Below are 25,520 nucleotides of genomic sequence, written 5' to 3' on the forward strand. Positions count from 1 at the left end.
AAAACGGATTTGGGAGAACAAATGTGCAGGTCCGGTTCTTGGATTGCAAATACAAGTAGCAAAATTCTCTTCAAAGATGTAGTCGGGTTTTTAAATCCCTTCTACAAGTTTTAAATATTTCACTTTTTTCACTTCCAAGGAAAATTCGGGTTTTTAGGGAAAAAGAGCATAAAAATAAAAAGCATTTCGACTTGCAATGGGGAAATAAAACCCCTACAACAACTAAAAGAAATACAAACTTAAAAACTTGCAATAGGGAAATAAAATTCCCGTTACAAGTAAACATAAAACATAAAAAAACTTAAAAAACTCAAGAAGACTTGTAATAGGGAATAAAATCCCTATTACAACTTAAAAGCACAAAGTAGGAACTTTTATGAGAAGTTACAAGTTCTCATTAAACTTGTAATTTTAAATTCACTTGCAATTTGTCTAAAAAGTTCCTACAAACAACTTAAAAGACAAAAAGGGAAATGGAAAATAAAAAGCAAGTTACAAGTTGAAATAAAGTGCACTTGTAATTGCTAGAAAAAACCCTTACAACACTAAATCATAACGAAAACTCTTAACTTGCAAAGGAAAGAAAATTTTCCACTTGCGGTCCAGAAAATAAAACCCGATTTTGAAGGAAAGACATAGCAAACGAACTCGAAACGTGGTGAAATTTGAAACACGGATCCAGGTTGGACCAAAGATCAGCCCAGTTTAACCAGAATCAAAAAATTTGCCTTGGGAAGCGTGCCTTAGAGTAAAATTTTTTATTTGAACAATTTTTTTTAAGGAGTTGTCTATTTTTGTGAATACAAAAATACAGACAACACTATCATAATTATCTATTAAACAATGTCTATACAACATTGAATGGCAATTGTTTGATGAAATGCCTGGAGCTGGGATTGAAAGTTTTGCAAGTTTGTTTGAGAATTTTGGATAAGCACAATACCATAATATTAGCATGCATGATATGTACAAAAACTGCAAAAGTTTAGAAAGTATTCTAGTTGCAATTTTACAATCTAGTTCATTTCTGGTTGTATATCTATCTGGTGATGATGTATTTGCTCCTGTCTAGACTTGTTGATTCAACCATTATTCTTTCTTTCCCTATTGAAACTGCTTCTAATCCCTCTGCTAGGGCATCTTGTCAATCATGATTGTTGTTTTGCTTTAGTTCTCTAATAGGGCTTTGAACTCTATGCCCATTGGAAAGAAGTCTTTCATGAGCCTTCTGTTTCTGCTATTGAATCTACAAAAACCTTCAGCAGGTCATGTGCACATGAATATATATAGGCCTTAATTAAAAAAATTGCAATCTTTGCCCTGTTCTAGCCCACATGTTGTTTTATTCAGTCCTTAATTAAAAAAAATAGTTTTTTATAACCTTGAGGTTCAGCCCTTTTTGCATTTATGCTAATCATACCACTCTTTTTCATCTGGGAAACCCAGTTTTGAATGGAAATTAAAGTAGCATTTCACTAAAATTGTTTGGTATAATCCTAATTGCTATTCTAATTTTCTAAACTAAAAATAGGACTTTTGACTCTACGGATCTATTTTAAATAAATAAAAAATTAAACATTTGTAGCATATAATATGATAATAAAATTCCAAACTATGGGTTTTGGATGCATGCAAATGCCAATCATCAAATGAAGAGGGGTAATTAAATATCATAAAGAGAGCTATGCACAATGTACCAGATCAGCATCTTTTGCAATAGCAGCTAGTTCTGTGCTAACTTGTCGGAAGTCTATGCATGGGCCTCCACAGCCATTCTCAACAACCATCAATGGGGGCACAACAGAAACATTTTGAGGATCTTCTTCTTGGTTATCCACCATAGCATCCACTAGCAGCCCTCCTGCTTCAGCAGCTTTGCGCAAAATGTGACAATGCTACATAATCAAGAGAAATATCAATATACAAATTAGAAGTGAAATTATTAGCACTGAAAAGAAGGAAAGATACACCAACAATCTCTAACATGAAAAGCAGTAAAACCACAATCCATCATTTTTGAGAAACATAATAATATAAAAGAACTAATAAGAAATCAGAATACAATAGCAAAAGACTTTTTCTTGAAAGTAAGTAGGAAGCCAAATTCTTTGACCAAACCTCACATTAAAATGGAATATGAAAATCTGAGTTATGCCAAATCTAAAAACTGCCAGAAGAGCCAATTTGGTTTAAGAAAGCGTGGAAAACTATTTGCTAATCTTATTCCATATGGAATTTATTTAGTGATGAGTGTTGACTGTTATTTGCTATGAATCATATGCAATACATTATAATTCGAAAGTATGGCACTTTCTATCATTGATAAAAGAATCTGTACTTCTCATTTATATCAATAGCTATCCTGTAGATGTATAGATTAACTTACCATCAGGTAACTCAATTAGTTTTCTTCTAGATTTTTCTGTGCTGCTCGGAAAAGTATGACACATTAAATTTTTTTCTGAGAAGTGCTTTCTTAATCAAGTTTCATTAAGCATAGGCACAAAAATAAGTCACAGCTTTTTCCCAAAGTAATAGAATAATTGTTTATTAAATTGTCCTATGTATAGAAGTTACAATTCTTGATACCAATAGCAAGTGAATGAAAAAATTCCACTAGAGGAAAACAAACACAAAGATGCAAACTTATTCTATATGCCATATACAATACAAGAGAAACTCAGAAAACGAACATATTAATGCCTCTCTGGGTTGACATTTAAGTGTGGGCAACTCAAATAAGGTTGGGAATCCTCACTATAAAGTGCAGGTAAAGATTAAAAACCATCTATACAGATCTGGAAGATCAGACAATGTCTTATTGTATTACAAATTCTGATACCTGTGTTTACTGTTTGAAGAATAAAATGCAATGGAATAGTGTAAAACTTGCCTTTGCAGCTTCTGCCACAATATCTGGTAGCTCACTAGCAGTCACATCATTCAGTGCTGGAAGTGAATTAGCAACTAGAACAACCTGCAATTATTTGAATTTGGTAACCAGTTTAATTTTGGAGGTATCTTCAGCATTCAAATATCTTCAAATCACTCTTAGCTATTAAAAAGAATGAAAACTACTATACCAGTTTAATAAACTTAGAATGTGTTCCAGCATTTCTTGATACTAATACCAGTTTAATCTCAATTAAAAAGATTGCGAACTACTATTCTTACTATTCACCAATTTTTCCAACTTGAAGTTAGGAAATGAATAAGCATTGATTGTACTCTTAGCTAGGTTTGCAAGGCAGGATAAACACACCAATTAATAATATATGGTTCTGAAATGAGTTCTTTCCAATTACTGATGTCATATAGTATACTAGTACATGCAAGCTACTATTCTTACAGTTAATCTGTTATTCCACAATAACGTTTAGCAGATAAATGAAGAAAAGAAATTGTGATGTTAAGTAGGATTGCAACTTTGGCAAAAAATGAACAGAAATTGTCCGGTTCTTATGAAAATGTGTCCTTTACCATTACTAACATATTTCAGTGTACGAATACCTCCTAAACTAATTTTCACTGATCCCCTCAGTTGTTTGTGGTGAGGAAGGTCGTACTACATGCCTGTCAATGTCAACCTTGATCTCAAATAAACCAACCATCAAGATAAGTACAATAATTGTTGTAACTTGTAGCAGTAATGCATTAGACAGTATCAAATATTTGCAATACTCTCTAAGATAGATATTTTTTCAAGAAGAGGGTCTTACATTACTCTAGGTAACAATTGATTCACATAAGTCTAGCATTATGATTGAAAGGAATATCTCCTTCTACACAGTTAAAGGAAAGAAGACAACAAAGCCTACACCCCAATGGGAAAACACTTTAGTTCCTTTTGGATTCACTCAAGCTTAGCTTGCATTATCAATGAGAAATATTGTCTTAAAATATGCAACTTCCCCATGTTGAGTGGGGAGTTATCCTGCTAAAGAGTATCTTTGCATCTTGTCCTCCAAAGGAAACTGATTATTGTCAAATGATTTGTATACCATAGAGGTATAGACTTGTGTAACTATCCTTAATTCCCAAGAATCCCTTATAAGTCTTCCTTGGCAAGGGAGAGGAGCAATACAAATATGCTGAATTGTTCTAAACATTGCCAAAACCTTCTAGCTGTTGAACAGATCTAAAGATGTATAGTTGTCATTTATTTCCCACCAACAATGCGAAAACAATATACCTTAATGCATTACTGATGCAGGAGCATCTGGGTTCACAAGCAATACTTGATCAACCAAAAAGATTTTCAGGTTCCAGTTTAGTCTTTTGGTTCTGGTAGTCTTTTGCTTTTGGAAGAAATTATGGCCGATTGAGAATATCATTCTGTAGAGGAGCTTAATGGGTAATTGTGGTATTAATTTGCTGAAAATTGGGCAAATAATGCCTAAGCAATGCAAAATCAGAGGTTGTGGCCTACTTAGGAACTAAGTTAGAGGTTTGGGCAGTTCAAGGAATCCTAGGAACCGCCAATAAGTTCCTGTTCCTACTGAAACCCCCAAAGGTTCTTGTTTTCATCAAAAGCTCCAATGGTTTTCATTCTCATCAAAAGAACTAACAAAGTTTACTTGGAATTTTCACGGAGTTCCTAATGGCTAGGGTATTAGAATATTTAATTCTATGTTAGTCACCTATTTTTAGTTCCTTGGTTAATGGTCATTTACTTTTTTTATGTAATTAGGTTTTACGCTTAATTTAGCGTTTAGCTCTTTAGTCTTTTACTTTAACGTTATGTTCTAATTATAGAACATTGTCTTGTAACCTCTTTATATACGTGTGTATATCGTTCAATGCAATCATCGGATTATTGAATCATTCATTCATTTATTTTTCATGGTATCAAAGCAGAGAATTAAATTTTTTTGAAATTTCTTTGTTATTCTAAAAAATTTCAAAAGTTTTTCGAAGTGGTTTGCTTCCAGTTCGTGGATTTTTTGCTGCAAATCGCGTCACGTGTTTTTTCTTAATCTGGTTCATTCATGGCCACCTAAGGTTTCTACAATTTTCGACTAGGGTTTTGACCCTTCAGTTCAAGTCGAAATTTTATTCTAGTTGCAGATTCTTGGTGGGTTTTTCGAGACCTCAACGGGGTCGTTATCATATTTTTTTGGGTGCATCGTTTTCTGTGCCTCAATTTTTGAGCCATCGGATCTGCATTCTGATTTTAGATTCTTGGTGGGTTTTTCGAGAGCTTTTTTGGGTTGGTCTTAGATTTTTTTGGTGCCTCATTTTACGTGCCTTGAATTTTGTGCCAACGAATTTGGCTTGGAAATTAAAAACAGTCCGCGATTTCTGCTAATTCTGTGGACGTCGGGAATTTTGTTGTGTTCTGGGCATTATTTATGTTGTACATTCGACCTAGGATTTCTGCCCCTATTTTGTTTTGCGTTTTTTTGGAAAAAAAACGTCTATATTTTTCTGGTTTTTTTACAAAAAAAAATCAGAGGTATTTTTTTATTTTCTGCAAATTATTATTTTTTCTAATTATTTTCAAGAAACATTTCAGGTTTTAAGTTTGCAGAAAATTTTAATTTCTGGGTTCCTTTCAAACCTCGAAATTCACACCTTGGAATTCATGCCAAAATTCTCCTCCAGGGTTCCAATTTTTCCAATAGCTGCTTCTATTCTGGTTTTTTTTAAATCAGACTCTTTTGCCTCTTGCTTTCACTCAGTTGACTTCGATTTCCATGATGGCATCACTAACCAACATCATGTTGGAACGCAGTTAGAAGTTCAATGGCCGCAACTACAACACCTAGAAATAGCGCATCTTGACCATTTTTTAGTACCGTTGCCTTGATCAGATTGTTTTGGGCAAGGAATCTCGTCCTACAACAACAGGTGATGATCAAGACAAACATGATATGAAGAATTGAGAGGTTGTCATGCTTATCAAACTCTCAGTCACAGATGATCAACTCCCTTAGGTGCCTTCAGGTAAAACAACAAAAGAGATCTGGGATCTCTTGAAGGATCTTCATGAAACGTCCGATAAGAGTCGAGCTTTCTTCCTGAAGAATATGTTGTTTTCTATCATGATGGATGAGAAGTCATCCATCCAGGCACATCTTATGAAGATCAAGGACATCTGTGACCAGTTGGAAGCTATAGGATGAACCATGGTGGAAGAGGATATGGTAGTGATCACGCTGAAAAGCCTTCCCAGATCCTATGAGCACTTCATTGATACGCTCAATATCTCCTCTACTAGTGTTGATCTAAAGTTTCCTGATCTCTGCAACAAGCTTCTACAGCAAGATAGATGGAAGCAACAATTTGGAAGCAGCGCTAGTTTATCCACTAAACAAGCTTTCACAGCCTCAGCTTCGCATAAGTACAAGGACAAAGCTCCATCCTTCCAGCAGAAAGGATAAGGTCAAGGTCAACCTCAGTAGTCTTCTGAGAAGAAGAGCTTACAGTGTTAAACTGTCGTATATATGGCCATTTGGTGAAAGATTGCAAGAAATTGATAGCATCCCAGCAATCCAAATAGGGAGGGTCCAAGCAGAAAGCTAATTCTGCCACACATCTTGAACAGAAGGAATTTGCCTTCTATGCGTTCATGGCCTAAACCTCATCTGATGACGTTCAATCATCAGGTTGATATATTGACTCTGGAGCCTCAGCCACACATCTTGAACAGAAGGAATTTGCCTTCTATGCGTTCATGGCCTAAACCTCATCTGATGACATTCAATCATCAGGCTGATATATTGACTCTGGAGCCTCTTGACATTTCACACATCGTCGAGATTAGTTTACAGAGTACATGCCTTTCACTGATTCAGTGATCTTTGGAGGAGGCGAAGAGTATATTGTTGTCGGCAAGGGCAATGTTCAGATTTCATCTGATGGTAGGGATTTGATATTCCTCTATTACGAAGTAATTGGTACTAAACGAGCTTTGTACTTATCCAAAGTACCATCAGACTTATATTTGATTTTGTAGACCCATTCGCAGCCAATGGGTTTCTTCCCTGGTGGAAGATCATAAAGTTCCTGTTGTGACCTTGTTCACACATCGCCCCATTTGCAAATGGGGACCCTCTCTTTTCTTGCTTTCTAGGGTTTTTGTTAGTAGCTCGTGGCCTTCCGTTTCAGTTTTGCCAAGCCTTGCCCAGGTTTAAGCAGCTCAAGTCCTAAGGTTTGAAAGTTAGTTTTTCAAAATCATGTGATTCCAGAGTACGAGCACCACCAAAGTGCTTAAAAAGGCCAAAGGACGAAGATCACAATTGATTTGGACGAATTTGAACAACTTTCCATTTTTAGAAAATTTGTTTTTTTGCTTTTTCCTATTTTTGAGGAAGTTTCATTTCTGGCATTTTTAGCCTAATCCCCGATATGGCTTTTTTTTAAAAGTTTTTCTATTTTTTAGGGATACCTGCTTTTGCTTTTTCGGGATGGGAATCTAGGGTTTGCACTAACACCACTGACCCACTTCAATCAGGACCCAAAATTTCCAAGTTTTGACCTAAAAGCCAGTTCCCTACATTTTAGGGGTCGTATTGCTTCAGATGATTTGCCTAAATATGGATTTCAAATTTCAAGTCAATCTGGTTAAATTTGGTTGAATTGTGAAATTTTGAAATTTTCTAAATTTTTCTAAGTCTAGCTAATGGAAGGTGTTGAGTGTTGTAGCAGATGTTCATCAAAGTCCGCCATGTTGGAGAAGATGATCAAGGATCGTCATGAAGCTATGCTCAAAAGGACTGCCATGAAGCTATGCTCAAAAATTCCGCCATGCCATGAAGAAGGAGCACCAAAAGTCCGCCTAGAGGGAGTAGATCAAAGTCCGCCCTATGCATGAGACCCTCCAAAAGTCCACCATGTCTTGGTAGCCATACCTCAAAAAGTCTGCCTCAAAGGTTGTCCTCCCTAAAACTTTCCATTTTTAGAAAATTTGTTTTTTGCTTTTTCCTATTTTTGAGGAAGTTTCGTTTCTGGCAATTTTAGCCTAATCCCCGATATGGCTTTTTTAAAAAAGTTTTTCCTATTTTTTAGGGATACTTGCTTTTGCTTTTTCGGGATGGGAATCTAGGGTTTGCACTAACACCACTGACCCACTTCAATCGGAACCCAAAATTTCCAAGTTTGGACCTAAAAGCCAGTTCCCTACATTTTAGGGGTCGTATTGCTTCAGATGGTTTGCCTAAATATGGATTTCAAATTTCAAGTCAATCTGGTTAAATTTGGTTGAATTGTGAAATTTTGAAATTTTCTAAATTTTTCTAAGTCTAGCTAATGGAAGGTGTTGAGTGTTGTAGTAGATGTTCATCAAAGTCCGCCATGTTGGAGAAGATGATCAAGGATCGTCATGAAGCTATGCTCAAAAGGACTGCCATGAAGCTATGCTCAAAAATTCCGCCATGCCATGAAGAAGGAGCACCAAAAGTCCGCCTAGAGGGAGTAGATCAAAGTCCGCCCTATGCATGAGACCCTCCAAAAGTCCGCCATGTCTTGGTAGTCATGCCTCAAAGGTTGTCCTCCCTAAACTCCGCCCTATGATGAAGGGTCATCAAAAAGTCTGCCTAGAGGAGGTAGACCAAAACTCCGCCATGTAGGAGAAGACATAAAAGTCCACCCTACAAGATGTATTGGAGAGACCCACCAAAAGTCCGCCATGCCTTAGGGAATACTCTAAGCTCCGCCATGTCTTGGGGTCACTTCAAAAGTCCGCCACATATGTTGAAGGAGATGGCCTTCAAACTCCGCCCTATGTAGGAACCTTCATAAAACTCCGCCCTAGGAAATGCAACAAACCTCCGCCCATGGAGAGACCCACCAAAAGTCCACCATGCCTTAGTAGCCCTTGGTGTTGGAGGTAAGTCTGCCTTAGCAAACAAGAAGATAGAGGAAGCTTGAAAGTCCGCCTTGGTTAGGGTATGTTGTCCTCATATTTGGATTCTCAAAAATGTGACAACCCCTACAAACTTTTGCCTAAAAAGTGTCATTTTGTCTCCCAAGGCACGTTTTACGAGGTACAAAACTCACATTTGATAGTGTCAAATCATTGGGGGGTGTCTTTGCCATCATTGTCCAAGTTTTGGTGAGTTTTGGTCTTCCTTTTCCTAGCTTTCTGTGCAATTTCGAGTTTTAGAACAATCACTGCAAGTTGAAGTTTTTACTCTATGGCACGCTTCCTGAGGCAAATTTTCACCTAATCCTTGGACTGGCTTAATCCTCAGTCCACCTTAAACTACGTTTCGAATTTCGTCGAATTCTGGGTTCATTTGCTATATTTTTGCTTCAATGGAGAGGAATTTTTCAATGATTACCAATAACTGGTAATTTGTTTTTCAAACCCCCCTTGAAGCTTTTAGGCTTGTAGGGGAATTTTTCTCCAATTGCAAGTTTTTTTAAAACTTGTAATCGGGGTTTTAAAATCCCCATTTCCAATAGCTTGACTTTTAAGTGTTTAAAAACTTGTAAATGGGATTTTAAAACCCCTTTACATGTCTTTATAGCTTAAAGTTGTTTTTATAATGTTAAAATAAAACTTGTAAATGGGATTTTAAAACCCCTTTACATGTTTTAAGTGAAATCACTTGTAAAGGGAATTCTATTTCCCTATTACAAGCAATTTTACTTGTAATTTCTTTTCTAAAACCCGATTTTGCTTAACATGTTGAAAAAGTGAAATTTTAAACTTGTTATATCCTCCAAAAAACCCGATTTTCATTGTTTCATGCATTTTAAACTTGCTATTTGTTCCAAAAAACCCGATTTGCAAGGAAAAACGTTTTTTTAAAAGGATTTTTAGCATATTTTTGTGGAAAATTTGTTGGAGGAGGACGACGATTAGGATTCCTTCCTATTTCCATGCATTTTTAGAGACCTTTCACGCCACATGGAGGTTAAGTTTGCTGTTTTTTTGGTTTATAACAGCAGCCACATTTTTTTGCCATTTGGAATACCACGAATCAGCAATGTTATGAATTGTTTTGGCTTGGTATGCTAAGGCGTTGAGGTTAGAAAGAGTCTTGGCCATTTTCCATGCCATTTCTAATGCATTTGCTGCCACGTTTTTCAGTTTTGGGCATTTTTTCAAAAACGTGGCTAGGGTTTTGGAATGCGGTTAATTTCTTTTTAAGAGTTTTTCTTTCTTCTTCCAAAGATTAATCATCTTGTTGAAGAAGCATTTTCAGATTGGAGCAAGGTAAGATTTCTTTTCTTCTTGTTTCATTTTTCTTGTTTTCAAATATGTTGGTTCTTCCCCCAAAAAATGGGTTTATGAGAGAAAATTCCGCATTTTACAAAGAACTTTGTAAAGTAAAGTTGTTCTTCCCCTTTGGAATTTCTCCTTCTTTACTTGTATTCGGGTTTTAGAAACTCAATTGCAAGTAAGAGAAAAATTGATGTTCTTCCCTTTTTGGACAAAGACTTAACCATCATCCGCGAAACCCGCGTCCGCCACGTGGCAGGCGGCCACTGGCCCGCAGGTACAAACCCTAACACAGTCACCTCCGTACGGCAGCCACGCAAACGCCATGCGGCTCATCCAGTCAGCAAAATCCGTACAGTACGGGCTGCACAGTCATCTGTCCGTACAGTACGGACGCCCAGTCAACAGAGGGCGACGTTTTTGCGACGGTCATACGGCCGTCAAATTTAACCCAGTGACTTGCTGACGTCAGCACCACATCATCATTTTTCAAAAATTTGGCAGGCCCCTCTCATTTGCATTTTTGATTTTGCAGTTCAACTTCAAATGGCCATAACTTGCTCATTTTTGCTCCTTTTTGGATGCAATTTTTTTTGAAATGGGCTATAATTTCGTGCTCTCCGCAGTGGTGAAGAAATTTTTTGATTTTGATGCACGGATTTTTCAAAAAATGCAGTTTTTGGTGACTGAACCTGAGTAATCCCAGTTTTTGCAGCTTTAGAGGCTTCGTTTGGAGTCATACGACCTCCTTTTCAAGTGCCGTTTTTTTTAAAGTGCGTATTTTTTCGTCTACTTTCACATGATGCTATCAGATTGATGCCATTGTAAGTAAAAATTGTACTTTCAGATCTTGGCCATTTTTGGCTCTCTTGGTACTTGTATATTTGCTTGAATCTCAGTTAGATTCATTGCACTATTGATTGAAGTCTCTTGTATCTCATTTGTGAAGTTGTAAAATTTGCATCATAAGTCCACTTTGCCTTGTTTTGCAAGTGGCTCATTGTAATCGCACTAAGTATAAAGTGCCAAAATCATCACTTTGGGGGGTACATTGATTGAATGAATTTGGGGGGGTGTCTCTTGTGCTTTTGTGCTTTTGTGTTCCTTCCTTTTTGCTGCTATGGGTTCTTCTAAGTTTCCTCTTTTAACTCCACATAACTATGCTACTTGGAAAATTGATGCATGGAGTAAACTTATGGAAAAAGGACTCGCTCATTACATTGATGGAACTATTGTTGCTCCAGCTGATCCTAAGGCTGATCCAGTTGGTCACTTAGATTGGCTCACTAAAAATATCATGGCAATTGGTACCTTAAGAAAGTATGTATCAAAGGATCTCATTTTTCATATTGAGAAATGTACTCTAATCAAGGATGCTTGGCAAAAGTTTCAAGACTTGTATGGTCAAGTTGATGAGATTAGGGGATACCAAATTGATAGTGATCTCACCATGTTAGATCCCAAGAACTTTGATACTATACAAGATTATGTCACTAAGGCAAATGAGTTGAGGGCACAACTCAAAGATTGTGGCATTGATAAGAAGGATACTCAATTGATATTCAACTTGATAGGCAAGCTTCCACAAAAATATGCAGCATTTGTTTCTAGTTTCCAAACCTATAGGATGACAATGGGTTCAAGCTACACAATGCCTACATTTGATGCTTTCAATGAAATGTTGATGATGGAACAAACTAAGTTGATAAGCATGGGCATTCTTAAGGCTTCTAAGTCTCAAGCATTAGTGGCAAATCAAGGGAACAAAGGAAATCAAGGAAAGGACAACTCAAACAAGAAGAAATGGCAATCAAAGCCTAAAGAAAAAGCACCATCTTCTCCAAAACAAGAAAATTCATTCTCTTCCAAGAGAGATAATTCACCAAAGAGGGAGAGACCTACTTGTGCTTATTGTAAAAAGATTGGTCATGAGGAGCATCGTTGCTATTCTAAGAAGATTGATGAGCTCACACATATCATCAAAAAGCATAACATTGATTTGCCTAAAGTCTACAAGAAGGATGATTCATCAACTTCCACTTCCTCACATTCAAAAGGAAAAGGGCAAGCATTCATGGCTTCTACAAGTGGAAAGACTCACTCTTTTGGAACAAGAAAAGGAAAAGCTCTATGTGCTACTATCAGTCATGATTCAAAGAGATGGCTTCTAGATTCAGGGGCTTCTCATCATATGGCATCTTCGCAGTCTATGTTCTCTACATTTGAGCCTTGCACCATGTCATAGATTTTGATGGGCAATCATACATACATGGATGTGATGGGGAAAGGATCTATTGACATTGGGGATAACTCCTTCAATGATGTGTTGTGTGTACCCCACTTGACAAACAATCTCCTTTCTATCTATCAAATCACACATGGTGCAACTAAGAGAGTTGTGGAGTTCACACCTGACTCAGTTTTCATTAGAGACATGGAGACTAGAGCTATCATTGCGACTGGGGTGGTTGATCATGCATCTCGGTTATACTCCTTTTCAGATTTTGTTGATAATGATGATTTCACATTTGATGATTCTACACATGATGATCACACTTATTGTGATGGTTAAGATTTTGAGGAGAACTTTGGACACTTGAACATGGGGATTCTCACATGTGACCCCGTTCTTGAGTCTTGTATTTCATCTCCTCATATTGATATCACATCACCTATTGCACCTGATGATGCAGATAGTGCGACAGTTTTGCCTTCATGTGATTCAGTGCAGCAGGATATTCATTGTCTTCCAGCTTCAGATTCATGGGATGATTACATGACAGATATTACAGGTTTGTTTGTGGAATTCTACATTGCAGATTTGGGAGACATCATTGATGACATTCATCTTCTCTTTGATGAAGACGATCCTTCTTCGATTGTTGCGAGGGCACACTCTGACCCTCTTGTTCATTCTCTACATGATCATTCTTTCGAGGTTGACATGATTGTGGATACTTATGTACAGCAGTTGGAGGAGGTCTCTTTATGTTTTGAGGAGACATGTGAGTCTTTGGGACATGTTCTACATCCATCTCCACTAGATCTTGGAGTGCCTTTTTCAGCAGTGTGGCACAGTTTACCACCTTTGGAGGGGGTATCTTTCAGCATCGACATGGGGACACTTGAGCAGTTTTCAGAGATTCCTTTCATCATGAGTTTTCTTCATACATCTTCCATTCATGATTGGGGAGACTTCATGGATACACCTTTGGTTTTGTTTCTTCCTAAGGGGAGGAATGTTGTTCGACGTTCGTGGAGCAGTTTCCTCATACATCGACCTTCTATCATTGGTGCAGATTCTCCATTGAGGGGGGGTCACAGTTTGACTTCTCTTCTTCTCTCATATGGGGGGGACTTTTTCCTCACATGGGGTATTGTTCTTCATATTCTTCTATGAGAGTTCTCTTGTATAGCTTTCATCTCTCTTTTTGGGGGAGGGTTTTTTCCCATTGGGTTTTTCTCTCTTTCCCCACTTTGTGAGAGATTTCATTGCATTGGTTTTCATGCATTTGCATTTGTACATGGGTACCTAACATGGCCTCGTAGCTGGGACCCATCTTGCATTGCCTAGTTGCATTGTAGACTTAAGTGCATTCCCCTAAGTTGCACTTAAGGGGGGGTGTTGGTGTAAATAATTATTCATCTTGGATATTTTTACACTTACTTAAGTTTACTTAGGATAATGCATTTCATAGTAGTTTGGATATGAGACACTTGGGTGTTTGTGCCACATTGGGATAGTGTGTGTAGGAGAAATTCCACCTTTTATGGTGTTGATCTTGTTATTACACTATCATATCCACTTATTGTGGAGTGATAATTCCACCTTCGGTGGGTGATCCACCTCATGTGGACTATTATATTATTTCTCCTACCTACCCACACCTATTTCTTACCTACCCTTGTTTCTCATTGAGCCACATGTCATATTTGTGTGCTCATACATCTATATGGCCTTGCCTATATAAGCAGGCCTCTATTCATTGTATTTGTTAATCCAGTTGATTATTGTTGATCATTTCTATTGATGAGAATACAGTTTATTCTTGTCCTATATTGTGTCTCTATTTTGTACATTTCATTGAGCTCTTGATTTTGGCAAAATCCAACACATGTAATGCAACTTCCAAAACCCGAAATTCACTTGTGAGCCCATTTTCGCATCAATTTATCTCTTCCCTTGTCAGTCCGGTTTGCACACACGATCTACCAAATCAATGGATTAAGGCATGGGCCTTATTTTGCAAGCAAATTTCAAGAATGGAGGATGATACAAAAAAGAGATACAACAACAATTCATGGTTGCGAGCATAGAATGCTTTCAAGACAAAGATGGTCATGACATGAAAATAGGAAGGCAACCCTTTCCCTCCTGAAAAGATAGTACTACCCCAAGCATGAAGACAAGGATGCAAGTTCCCGTTCCGGTTCAAGATGTCTTTACCAATCCAAAATACTTCAAGTTCTAGCATCCTGAAGCGACATGAAGATCATCACAGACAAAGGATGATGCAGTTAGAGTCGTGTCTTTAGACACATGGAATAGTTTTAGTTATGCATTTGTAATTTTGTTTCAACAAGTTACATGTAAAAGTATTTTTTGTAAAATGCAAGTTACACATTACTTGCACTTTTGTAATTACATGTAAGGCAACTACAAGTTGTGTTCAGTTAGGACTGTAGTTGGAATAAGTCTTAGTTAGTTATTGAAGTCTTAGTTAGTTATTGAATAAGTCTTGGTGGTTGAGAGAATCTCTCAAGTTAGTTAGGATCCTCCCACCTTTTTCTCATGGCTCCTCTCTTATAAATACTTGCGGGGGTCTATTGTAATTTTTATCTTTTGGAAAGCAAGCAAAAACTCTGCCAAATTTACAGCAAGAAGTCTTTGAGCTTATGTATGTGAATTGAAAGTTTTGAAGAATAATAAAGAAGGATTACTCAAGTTTTAAGTGTTTGGGCTACATGTTTGAGTTTGAATCTTTTTATTTCTTCCATGCTAAGTGTTTCTAAAGGAGCTTAGTCTAATCTGATTTGAAGTCTTTGAGCTGCAAGTAGAAAAGATTAATTAAAATAGGAAAATCTCTAGAAGGAGCAACAAGTCTTTGAGCTTGCGTCTATTCTTGAGGAAAAATTATTGTTTGACAAGAAATAGCAACAAGTCTTTGAGCTTGCATTAGTTCTTGTCTTTGTGTTGAAAGAATAGATTATTCTAGTCTTTGAGCTGTTGTCTTTTAGTCGTTGTAAATTTTAGTATAGCAAAGGGTAGATAGGACTTCCAATAGTCAAGTCTTTGAGCTTGATATTGTTGTCCCGTCCCGAAGGAAGTAACGGGAGTCTTTGAGCTTTCAGGAAACTTCATTTCCTTTCTCTCGTTTTCATTTGAAGTTGTTACCATTATTATTGCTATCACTTTTCTAAGGAGAGAAAAGGATATAGGCTTCCTTGAAGAAAGAAGGAAGACTGCTGTCCCATCCTGTTTTTATTTCAGTTTTAGATAGATAGGGGGAGCCTTCCCTTAATTAGCAAAGTTTCATACTCACACACTGTGGTTCAAGCCACAATTTTGTTTGCTTTTACGAGTGTAAAAAATTTTCAACCAACAGGGTAGACCCACCAAAAGTCCGCCATGTGGAGGTTGAGTTGAAAGTCCGCCATGTTGAGGTAGACTAAAAGTCCGCCCTATGCTTGAAGAGAGGCTCCCAAACTCCGCCATGCCTTGTGGAGTGGCAAAAGTACGCCATGAAGAGAGCTCCAAAACTTTGCCCTATACCTTGAAGTCAAACAAAGTCAACAAGTTTGGAGTGATGTCATCAAAATCCATGAAGCAATTCGAACTTAAAAACCAAAATAGAAAGTTTTTTAGAAAGGGAATATTGGAAGATTGCCAAAGATTTCGAACTTAAAAACCAAAATAGAAAGCTTTCAGAAAGAGATTATTGGAAGATTGCCAAAGATTTCGAACTTGTAGCCAAATTAGAAACTTTTGGAAGATACTTTCTTCGAACTTGGAGAGATGACAACATTTTCCTAAGGAGTGGAGTTAAAATTGGAAACATGAGTTGGACGATTTTAAGTATTTCTAATTGAAGATTCAACTTTGTTTACAAATACTTCATTGTAACTTAATTTTTACACTAAGAAGCTCGAGGTTATTAAGGAGGGCATAGTAGAGTATTTTCAGATTGGAGTTCATCTGAAGAAATTTCGACATTACTTACAGTTGGGCAAGCTTTTTTGGCAAAAGTTTCACAGATTTTTAAGAAAAGCCAACTAGTATAAGGAAGAATTGTTGAATCCTTCCTGAATTTTCTGAGTATTTTTGAGAAATTTCCAGTGTTACTTCCATCCATTCGAAGGTGAAATTGAATTCATGATGCAGATTTATGTATTTTCTGAGTATTTTTCAGAGTTTGAGAAATGATGCCTAACGAATTTATTCGAATTTCTAGAGGAGGAAAATCATTTTTTTGGCTAAGTATAAGAAAAAATTTTAAGTTATAACACTTGGTGTTGATTTACGATCATAGCCATCCTTGAAATTGAAGGGTTTATAGATGAAAACTCAGTTTTTATGGCCAAGTATGAGAACAAAATGGAATTTTCAAACACTTAGCCATTTCGCAGCCCCCTTTGTCAATTTACGAATTAATTTTTAACTTTAAGTTTCATTGTCTGTTTGCAGATCCTAGGCACGATGAAATTTCACGTGGACAAAGACGCTCCTCTAGAGTCAAGGATGACTTCGAAGTGGAAAAATGTTAGCGACACCAACCTCGGACACATCAATCTGAGGGAATTTAAGAAGCGGATGTTTGGTCTGGACAACCTCGTGCCTACCACAACCGCACGAAAGATGATTAAGAGTGGCATCGTGCATGCTGCTAGTTTTCTCCCCACCATGCAATGCACTGAATTAGTAGTTGAATGTGCTAAACATTACAACCCCACCAGTAAGGACATTGTTGCACGTGATGGAAGAGTGCTGGCGAACATCAGTGATGGGGCCATCGGAGAGGCCTTCCGGATCCCAGAGTATCACAACACGGTGTATGTGACAAAGGACGAAGCTGATACCATGTATCACGACCACTTGGAGGAATATGATGCCATAGTCAACCATTCTTAGCTGGACAAGCCAAGGAAGGGCGCCTCCAAACTTCAAAGGAAGAGCCTAGTGAGAGAATACTTCAAGGAAGACATTGGAGACATGATCGTTCTACTAAACAGGATAATACGAAATCCTCAAGGTGCCCCATGCGAGCCCTGGATGTATTATTTCATTAATCATATAATGAATGGAGCAAAGATGATAGACTGGGCCCGGATGATTAGCAACAACCTAGACACCCAGCTGTGGAACCTAGAAGCAAATAAGACCTTCTTCATGATCTCGTACATGTTTTAATCCTTGGCCAGAACCTATAGATACAGAGGTCTCACTTGCAGAGAAGTAGGGAACAAAGAGAACCAGTTTCGAGTCTATGATTGCTATCCCTAGCTCCACATGGAAGAAAAGTTCCATTTTAAAAGAGTGAATGATACCTTATGCACATCACGCGGACGTTACAAGGTGGACTGCACCAGAGACTCTCTCAAGAGTCTATGGACTTCATCAGTCGATTCGGGTATTGGTATATCCAATATCCAAAGTTCACTTACCTTAGAATTCAGGGATTCTTTGGGTCTCCCTACAAGCTTCCAGCTTACCCTACCAACCGAGTTGTGTTGCTCAAGGTTGTGAGGCAATTGGAGGGATATATGGCGATTAAAAGGGATAACCAAAAGAAGGCAAGAACTTCCTCTCTTACAATTGGTAATGGGCTGGAAACATGTACATCGTCACAAGCTGCTGCGATTGTTGAGAAGGAGCTGGCCTGGTATCCCTTTTATCGGTACAAGGCCAAAAGGTATTTCGATCCATTCCACAGAATAAAGAGGGTCGAAGGAATGACATTTGAACACAGGGCTGATCTAGAAAATTATTGGGCTAACGCAGCCGATGGTTTCGAGATAAGGAAGAGGTTTTGGTCGAGAATTCCTTTGAGCATGGTAAGAGCAACAGAGGTATTCAGAGTTGTTGACCAAGTAGAGGATAGCCTTCAGCTTCAGCAGTCGGACTTTGAAAAGATGAAGAATGAACCACTAGTTTTGATAGATTGGGCAAAAGGAGAGAAATCAGATCTAGCAAACCTCATGAGGACAGTGGTTGAGTATTCTAGGTGGTGGACATCTGAAAGGACAAGGCAATTAAAATCCAAAGGTGTGACCTTGACCTACGAATTGATGGGAATGGACGACTCTTTGTCCTCCAACCCTTGTACCTTTGCAGGTAATGCCTGGAATCCAGAAAGTGATGGGTCTCGGAAGAGGAAGGAGTTAGTTGGAAGTTCCATAAAGGTCACAGGAAAGAAGATTGTAGGAGAAAGAAGGGAGTCCAGTGAAGGCTAGTCCATCCTAAGTGTCGCTTCTATCGTACCCGATTAGAATGCAGTTGGGGAGCGGGAGATGAACATATGCATGATTAATGATGAAGTGAGAGTGCCTTCTCCTTCTGTTGAGGAAGTAATGAAGGAAGTTGTCCAAAGTTCGAACAAAGAGCAAACTGAAGTGCCTACAATCTTCTTAGATGGCATAGCTGCAAACCCAGGAGGGACAGATGATGGATTTGACCAGAACACCGTAAAGCAATCAACTATCCCAGATTGGCTAAGGGAAAGAATAAAGGCTAAGGTCCCCAAGGAGGCCTGTTCTGAAGAAATCACAACAACATTTCTGGAGAAGGTAAATGAGCCAGCTATAGCTAAACCGCCTAAGCCCGCCAAAAAGTTTTCTTTAATCCAGAGAGACAGTGCAGGATTCAAGACAGTCCAGATAGCAGTGCCTAAAGAAGGAAAAACTAGGGACAACGTCACCGCAAATGATTACAAGATCACCACCATAGAGCTAGGTAAGCCCACCCAAGACCAAGAGGTCCAGTATTTCGATGACTCTTGTAACGCTCTGAAGGCAAGTTTAGCTCCAAAGAAAGAGAAGAGAAAGAAGGTTGAAGAAGAAAACCAGCAATGGAGAAAGTATGTTCTCCATCTTACCAAGCCACTTAACCATGAGATCCCGGTTACCCCTCCACAGCCTCATCGGCAGGAATCGATGAAGGATTATGAGAATATGTAGGGCACGTTCACACAGGCCAAGGAGTGGATTTCAGATGCTTCAGCACGTGCTGATATACTGGTAGAAAATTTAGTGTCAGCACATGAGTCGGCCTTTTCACTGGTCAGCCATATCCAGGATCTAGCTACCAATTGGGAGGACATGGAGGAAATTCAAGAGGAAATACTTCCTCATTTGAAGGTTATCCGAGGTTTGTCAAAGAGAAGTCTGGTGGATGCAGGTGTCATACAGGCTGGAGATAGGTATGACTTCAACACTTGGTATTATGCCTTGCTTACCCGGAGTGAAGTTTTGAAGAAATCCAAGACCAAGTGCTTTGAAACAGAGGAGAGTGTCAGGGAGATTTTGAGCAAGGTGTTTCATGTAGCGTCTGAGATCTGGAAGAAAGAGAGTATAAGGGAGAAGCACTTGCAGGCAGAGAACCTGAGAGCCAAGATTCAGTCAAGCTTCTTCAAGGATTCAGGGATGATAGACAAGGGCAATCTTTCAAAGATTGCAAACTTTCTCTTCATCGATGAAAACTTTCTTGCCCAAGCGGTTGAGTGGGAAGGCATCCTTGCCACATGTACCGATGATAGGGACATCATCGACTTCAAAATTAGCAGTTTGCTAAGTGTCACTATGGAGGAGGTCAGGCTTATTGTGTCCAGGTACATCAAATCTGCGAAAGAGGAAAGTGGACGCTCACCTCAATAAGATTAGCAATTGTGCCACGTGTCACTTTCTTGTTCATTCAAGCTAATAGTGTTTTGGGAAACCATAATTAGGGTTTATGGCTTTCAATCTTGGCCCTTGATAACTTTTTGATCTCGGTCGTTCATTTATTTTTGAGAAACTATATAAGGCTACCTCCTCTCATTTGGAGAGTGTGAGGTTTTTGATGTATTGTTGCGTAAGGTCATTTCCAAATAATATATTGCATATGCGCTTGCTTTGTAATCCCTATTGTTTGAATGATTTGCATGGTTTCAATTTCCTCAACACTTTAGTTAAAATTAATCTAGATTTGCTTTCATTGTTGTTAATTTGAATGAAGGATTTGATAAGTATCAATTGATGGTGTATCTCCGCTCATACTTTTGGTGAATGGATGATTTCCATTTCACCGTGCAAAGTTAGACTGAGCCCATCCTCTGTGCATCCCAACATCTTAATCATAAGCACAATCCATTGAAGATTGCATCGGCTTTGTGTAGTTGTCCCTAGTGTGGCGAAGCAAAGTTTGGTATCTCGAGAGCACCCAATTGATACCGTCTCCGGAGTTCGTAGCATTAGATTAGCTTTCCTAAACCCTAGCTCTTTTCTCCTTTATTTTGAAAGTCTAAATCCCAAAAAATTCCAAAAAAAGAGAGCCTAAAATTGCTAAATCCGTCTAAGTCCAGCATGTTCAAAGACAGTTGTTAAATGTAAGTCCCCTTGAGAAGGCCTTTTTTATAAAGGAAGCAAACCCTATGACTCCTTGGTTTTTAAAGAAAACCTTATGAATTCCAAGAGTGGAGCAGACAGAATCAAGTCTTAGACAACTGCCGAAGAGAAGGAGTCATCACGCAGCTTCCATTTTTCATCTTCAATCCAAAACCCTAACAGTTCGGCAGAATACCTCTTCACCGAAAGTTACAAATGCAAATGAATGATACTCTTTAAGTTGCTGCCGATATATTTCCCTTGCTTTGCTTTTTCCCATTTTTATGGGATTGTATTTCATTTATGAAATACAAAGTAATGCATACATGGTGGTCGAGTTTCCCCAAACTCCCACTTATGTTATGAAGTATCATTGCCTAGCCGTGGGGAGGCTTTAAAACCCCTAAGTCTTTTAAAGACATATATTTAAAGAAAGATGTAAATTAATTTTTTATAATTAGTTATTATATGAATGTTATAAAAAATTATATTTCTTAGCAACATTAAATAATAACTAATTATTCAAATTAATTATTTTTTGCATATAGAAAATTTCCTAGCACAATATTCTATAAGGAAATTAATTTTTTGCATCTTTTTAGCCTTTTGGATTCAATATTTTTCACCCATAGACACATTGAAATTGTAAAATGAATATTCTAATTGGATAATTTATAAATCCAATTCGTATTTATTATTTTTGTCTTTAATGTTTATTTCCAATATGCATATGGAGGGAAAATATTAAATCCAAAAGAGGTAAAGTTATCTCATGAGTTTGGGGTCGAATTTGAGCTTAAGGTGCAGTTGTCCATGAGTTTGTGCCAGTTCTCCAGCAGTTAAGACTTGATTTTGAGTGTTTCATGGGTCAACCTTCAATTGACCAAGAGTTTACACCAGATTTCACACATTTATGCAGAATTTGAAGCCTTTTTTGGGGGGGTTTCTTTCTCTACTCGGATTTTGGAGATATTTTTGACTTGGAGATCACTCTTGTATGCTTTCAATTGACTTGCAGTCATCTTATCCTTGCCTTTGGAAGGCCTTTTTTATAAAGGAAGCAAGGATTTCATTAGAAGAGGTTCTGGTTTTTTCTCAAGCTTTGTAGTGCCCCTACTCGTTTGAACTCGTTAGACTCATATTTTATTATTGTTTGTTTTCAGTGGATACATTACCATGATGTGTTATTCAGATTTTTATGACATTATATCTTGCTTTATCTGGATATGAGATGCATAATTTATTTGCAGTATTTCAGTACTTGTGATTTATGGCATTATATGGATTATTGCTATGTACTAACATTTTACTTTATCTATGCAATGTGTAATTATATGTTGTGTGTCTGCAAGTGTATTGGATGCAAGGGGGCAATTTTCCTTCACTCATTTCAGTGAGACAGGGAACGTTGCGATTCTCCTTCATCGGTGTGCATGTCGTGTTTTCTATATTGTATATATGCATGTGTGGTTCGGTGATGCAGGATATTGTAGGTACAAGTACCGGGTAGGTACGGAGTATCGTCTACACCTGGCTTCACAGGTCTGAGCGTGCCTTATATTTTCCGATGGAAGTGGAGGAGAGAGTAGTTGACCCTATTTTACTCAGTTATACTCGTGTGAGTGTCATCAGTTGGTCGTCCAGTCAATTAGTTCGGCCTTCGTATTTTGTTCTTTGATCTTTTTATGAGTGTTTGCTTGATATTTGTTCTGTTTGTAGTGGATTTAATTAATTAATTAAGTTTATGGAATTATCTCATAGTTGAATTGTTTATGCATTGAGATTATAAATTTAGTTAGTTAAAAGAAATTATTAAATTAAGTTGCAAGCTGCATGATATTAGAAATATATTTTATTTAAATTTTAGTGAAAAATAAATTAGATTAATTGCAATTATTGTTTCCTAGAATTTTAAATAAATAAAAGAATAAATAAATAATTAAATGAATAAAAGAATTCATTAAAATTATAGCATTGCTTTAATTTCTTTATTTAGGAAATTAATTATCTGCATGAGAAAAGAAAAGAAAGAATAATGATTTTTAATTATTGCACGTTAGCTTATCTTTTGTTAGAAAATTAGAAAATAAAATAAAATTGTTTTTATTACTAAATTAAGGTTTTTGGGGAAAAAAATATTCAACCTAGAATTTTAGTTTAAAAAGAGGAATAGGTCATTATTTTAGGATACACAGGGAACAGGTCAGAGAATTTAGGTGAAGATAATTTTATTTGGAAGCTTGTTGAAGAATTAGGGCTCTTCTACAAAATTCTTCCAGGAAAGCTATACAAGGTTGGATGGCTTCTTTTGATTGTTGTTTTTTTTTTTTTTTAAAAAATTTCTATTTCTTTCACCTCTCTGAATGATGTGTGTATTAAGGTGTTTGTCAAATTTGGAATCCTGTCTGATTATTTCTTGATTTTGGTTAAAATCCATTCCTGAAGATAATTCCTAGTTTATGGATAATTTGGCAAGATTTTTATTGTGTATGGAAATTTCAAGATTTGGGAGGAATGGGGTTTACCAGAGAAATCATTCCCTCTTGTTTGATTTTGTTCCGGTATTTGGCTATGGTAGTCTTTTAATTATATCTGTGTGAAATGGTTTATTTACTTTAGAAATAAATTTAATTATTAATTAAATTTATTGGGATATTTAGGTCTTGGAAATTTAATTTATTTAATTTTAGAAAAAAAAAATATATATATATATAAAATAAAATTTTGTGAGAAAGAATTTCCTTGATATTGGAAATTTATTTATTTTATGGTTGTATTGAGCAAGGAAATTAATTTAAAATAAAAAATATATAATAGTGGAATTTCGGTAGCACGGCTACCGAGGGTAGTACCTGCTACCGATGGTAGCAAGTAGCAAGTGCTACCAGCGGTAGTACCTAGGTAGCAGGTACTACCGGTAGTACCTGCTACTGGCGGTAGCATGGGCTACCGTGCACAGTAGCATGGCACTGTGATTTTTTTTCCAGTTTCCTAGATTTCGCCCAAACCAAAATTTGGTGTTGGGTTTTCCATGCAGATTAATATATTTAAGATTCAAGTTAAATTATTATATATGATATATGATATATGTATATATATATTTATATAAAAATATATGTATATATATATATATATATATAGTTTATTTTAATATGGCATTATATTATTTAGTATTATTCTTTTAATACTAAGGAAATTAATTCATGAGTTACCTAAAAATATATTTTGTAATATGATTATAAGAATATTATATATATATACGATGTATATATATATATGTATTCATATAATTATATTATACAAATATAAATAATTTAGAGTTTGTTAATTTTTGGAAAAACTTATAATTTTTAGATTTTATATGTATGTTGGGAAATACTATAGGAGATTAATTTTTATGTGATTTTATTTGACATATTGGACAAATGACAAAATTGATTTATTTAATATAGTTGTAATTCTTATCATCTGGAAAATCTTTAATTGCAAGTTATTTATGCTTTTGGCTGTTTTAAGAAAAGATTGCTTGTATTAGGATCTTGTGTAAATGGTGTTTTCAGTCAAGCTTAATTTCATTGCAATTCTAGTTGAGTTGTCATTGTGCCCTATGTTGTTATATCTCCTTGGTCAGGTGTTGTATAACCTTATTGATGTGAGCCATTGTGTGTTTTGTCCAAATGGTCAATCTTGGGTTAGTGATTGTGTATCCTTCACCTGTGGTTTGTTAGGATTAGTTATGGTTGTTTGTTTCGCCATAGAGTTCTCATAGAGAGACCTTTCCTATTAGTGTCCTATGAGAGAGAGTGGCTTTCGAGCAGGGGCCGTGCCGGAAGTGGATGACAGGATAACCCATTGGAAGTCAGTAAAGAAGTGATAACCTAATAATTGATTAGGGGATGGGTAGAATAAATATTAATTAAGATAATGTACCTCGTGCATAGGTGTAGTGCGTGTACAGGGCTCATAATGCTACGAGAAGGCCTGGAATGGCAAACTTACCACCTTGTCTTCACGAAAGGATTGGTAGGGTTTGCATGAGACTTAGTTGGAGCAGCAAAAAGAGAGAGGTTACCAAGACAGAGAGTCAAGACCTAGGAGGCCTACCATAGTAACCATCAAGTTATGCGATGACACTCTCTCCTTAGAGTCACTAGTGTTTTGTGAGTTGAGTCACATGGATGTTTGCGAAGTCTTGTAGTTCTTTTGTACTTGTCTTACTTTGCTTGCTTGAGGGTTTTCTACTGTCTCCTAGCACGGTGGGGTGGTTCCATTTCGGGATCACATGGTCAGGTGGTAGTGCCACTTCCCATCGGATGTTCTGGATTGTATCTTCAACCGAGGAAAGGCTTCATTGGTGTTTCTTGATCTGTGGTTCATGTGCCAGCTCATGTTCGGGATCATTGTTCAGTTGAGACCTTGTGGTCATTGTATCAGACTTTTATGTAACCTTGATATTGTAACTTTGTATCTGTGTCATTTTTGGAAGCCATGTATTTATGGATATTGTAATAGTATGTCAGTAGAATGAATGTTATTTCAGTTGCTTTGATCTTATGTTTAAATGTTTTATGGATATTGGATACATTGGAATACTTTCATTTCTTCATTATGGAATTTAGATGTATGTGTAGTTTTGAACTTAAGCATTTACTTTATCTAATTAAATGGACAATTGGATTATCCATGGTGTTAATATGATCCGTGATTAATCTTCGTTGGTAACCCTTAGGAAATCATGTGTTAGTCTTCCACTGTGTTATTAGACGTGCAA

At 37.0% G+C, this 25,520-nt stretch overlaps 1 protein-coding gene across 4 annotated transcripts in view; it reads right to left on the reverse strand.

Annotated features, from left to right (window-relative positions):
- Positions 1-25,520, reverse strand: part of LOC131065083 (pantothenate kinase 2) — a 345,145-nt gene that overhangs the window by 55,326 nt on the left and 264,299 nt on the right. For all 4 annotated transcript variants that reach the window (XM_057999509.2, XM_057999495.2, XM_057999488.2 and 1 more), the window contains 2 exons: positions 2,894-2,977; positions 1,698-1,895 (listed from right to left, as the gene is read on the reverse strand). In XM_057999509.2, the coding sequence (XP_057855492.2) occupies positions 1,698-1,895; positions 2,894-2,977 (282 nt within the window). The remainder of the gene's footprint in view (positions 1-1,697; positions 1,896-2,893; positions 2,978-25,520) is intronic.

This window comes from Cryptomeria japonica, chromosome 1, assembly GCF_030272615.1.
Source record: "Cryptomeria japonica chromosome 1, Sugi_1.0, whole genome shotgun sequence".
NCBI classification, from domain to species: domain Eukaryota; kingdom Viridiplantae; phylum Streptophyta; class Pinopsida; order Cupressales; family Cupressaceae; genus Cryptomeria; species Cryptomeria japonica.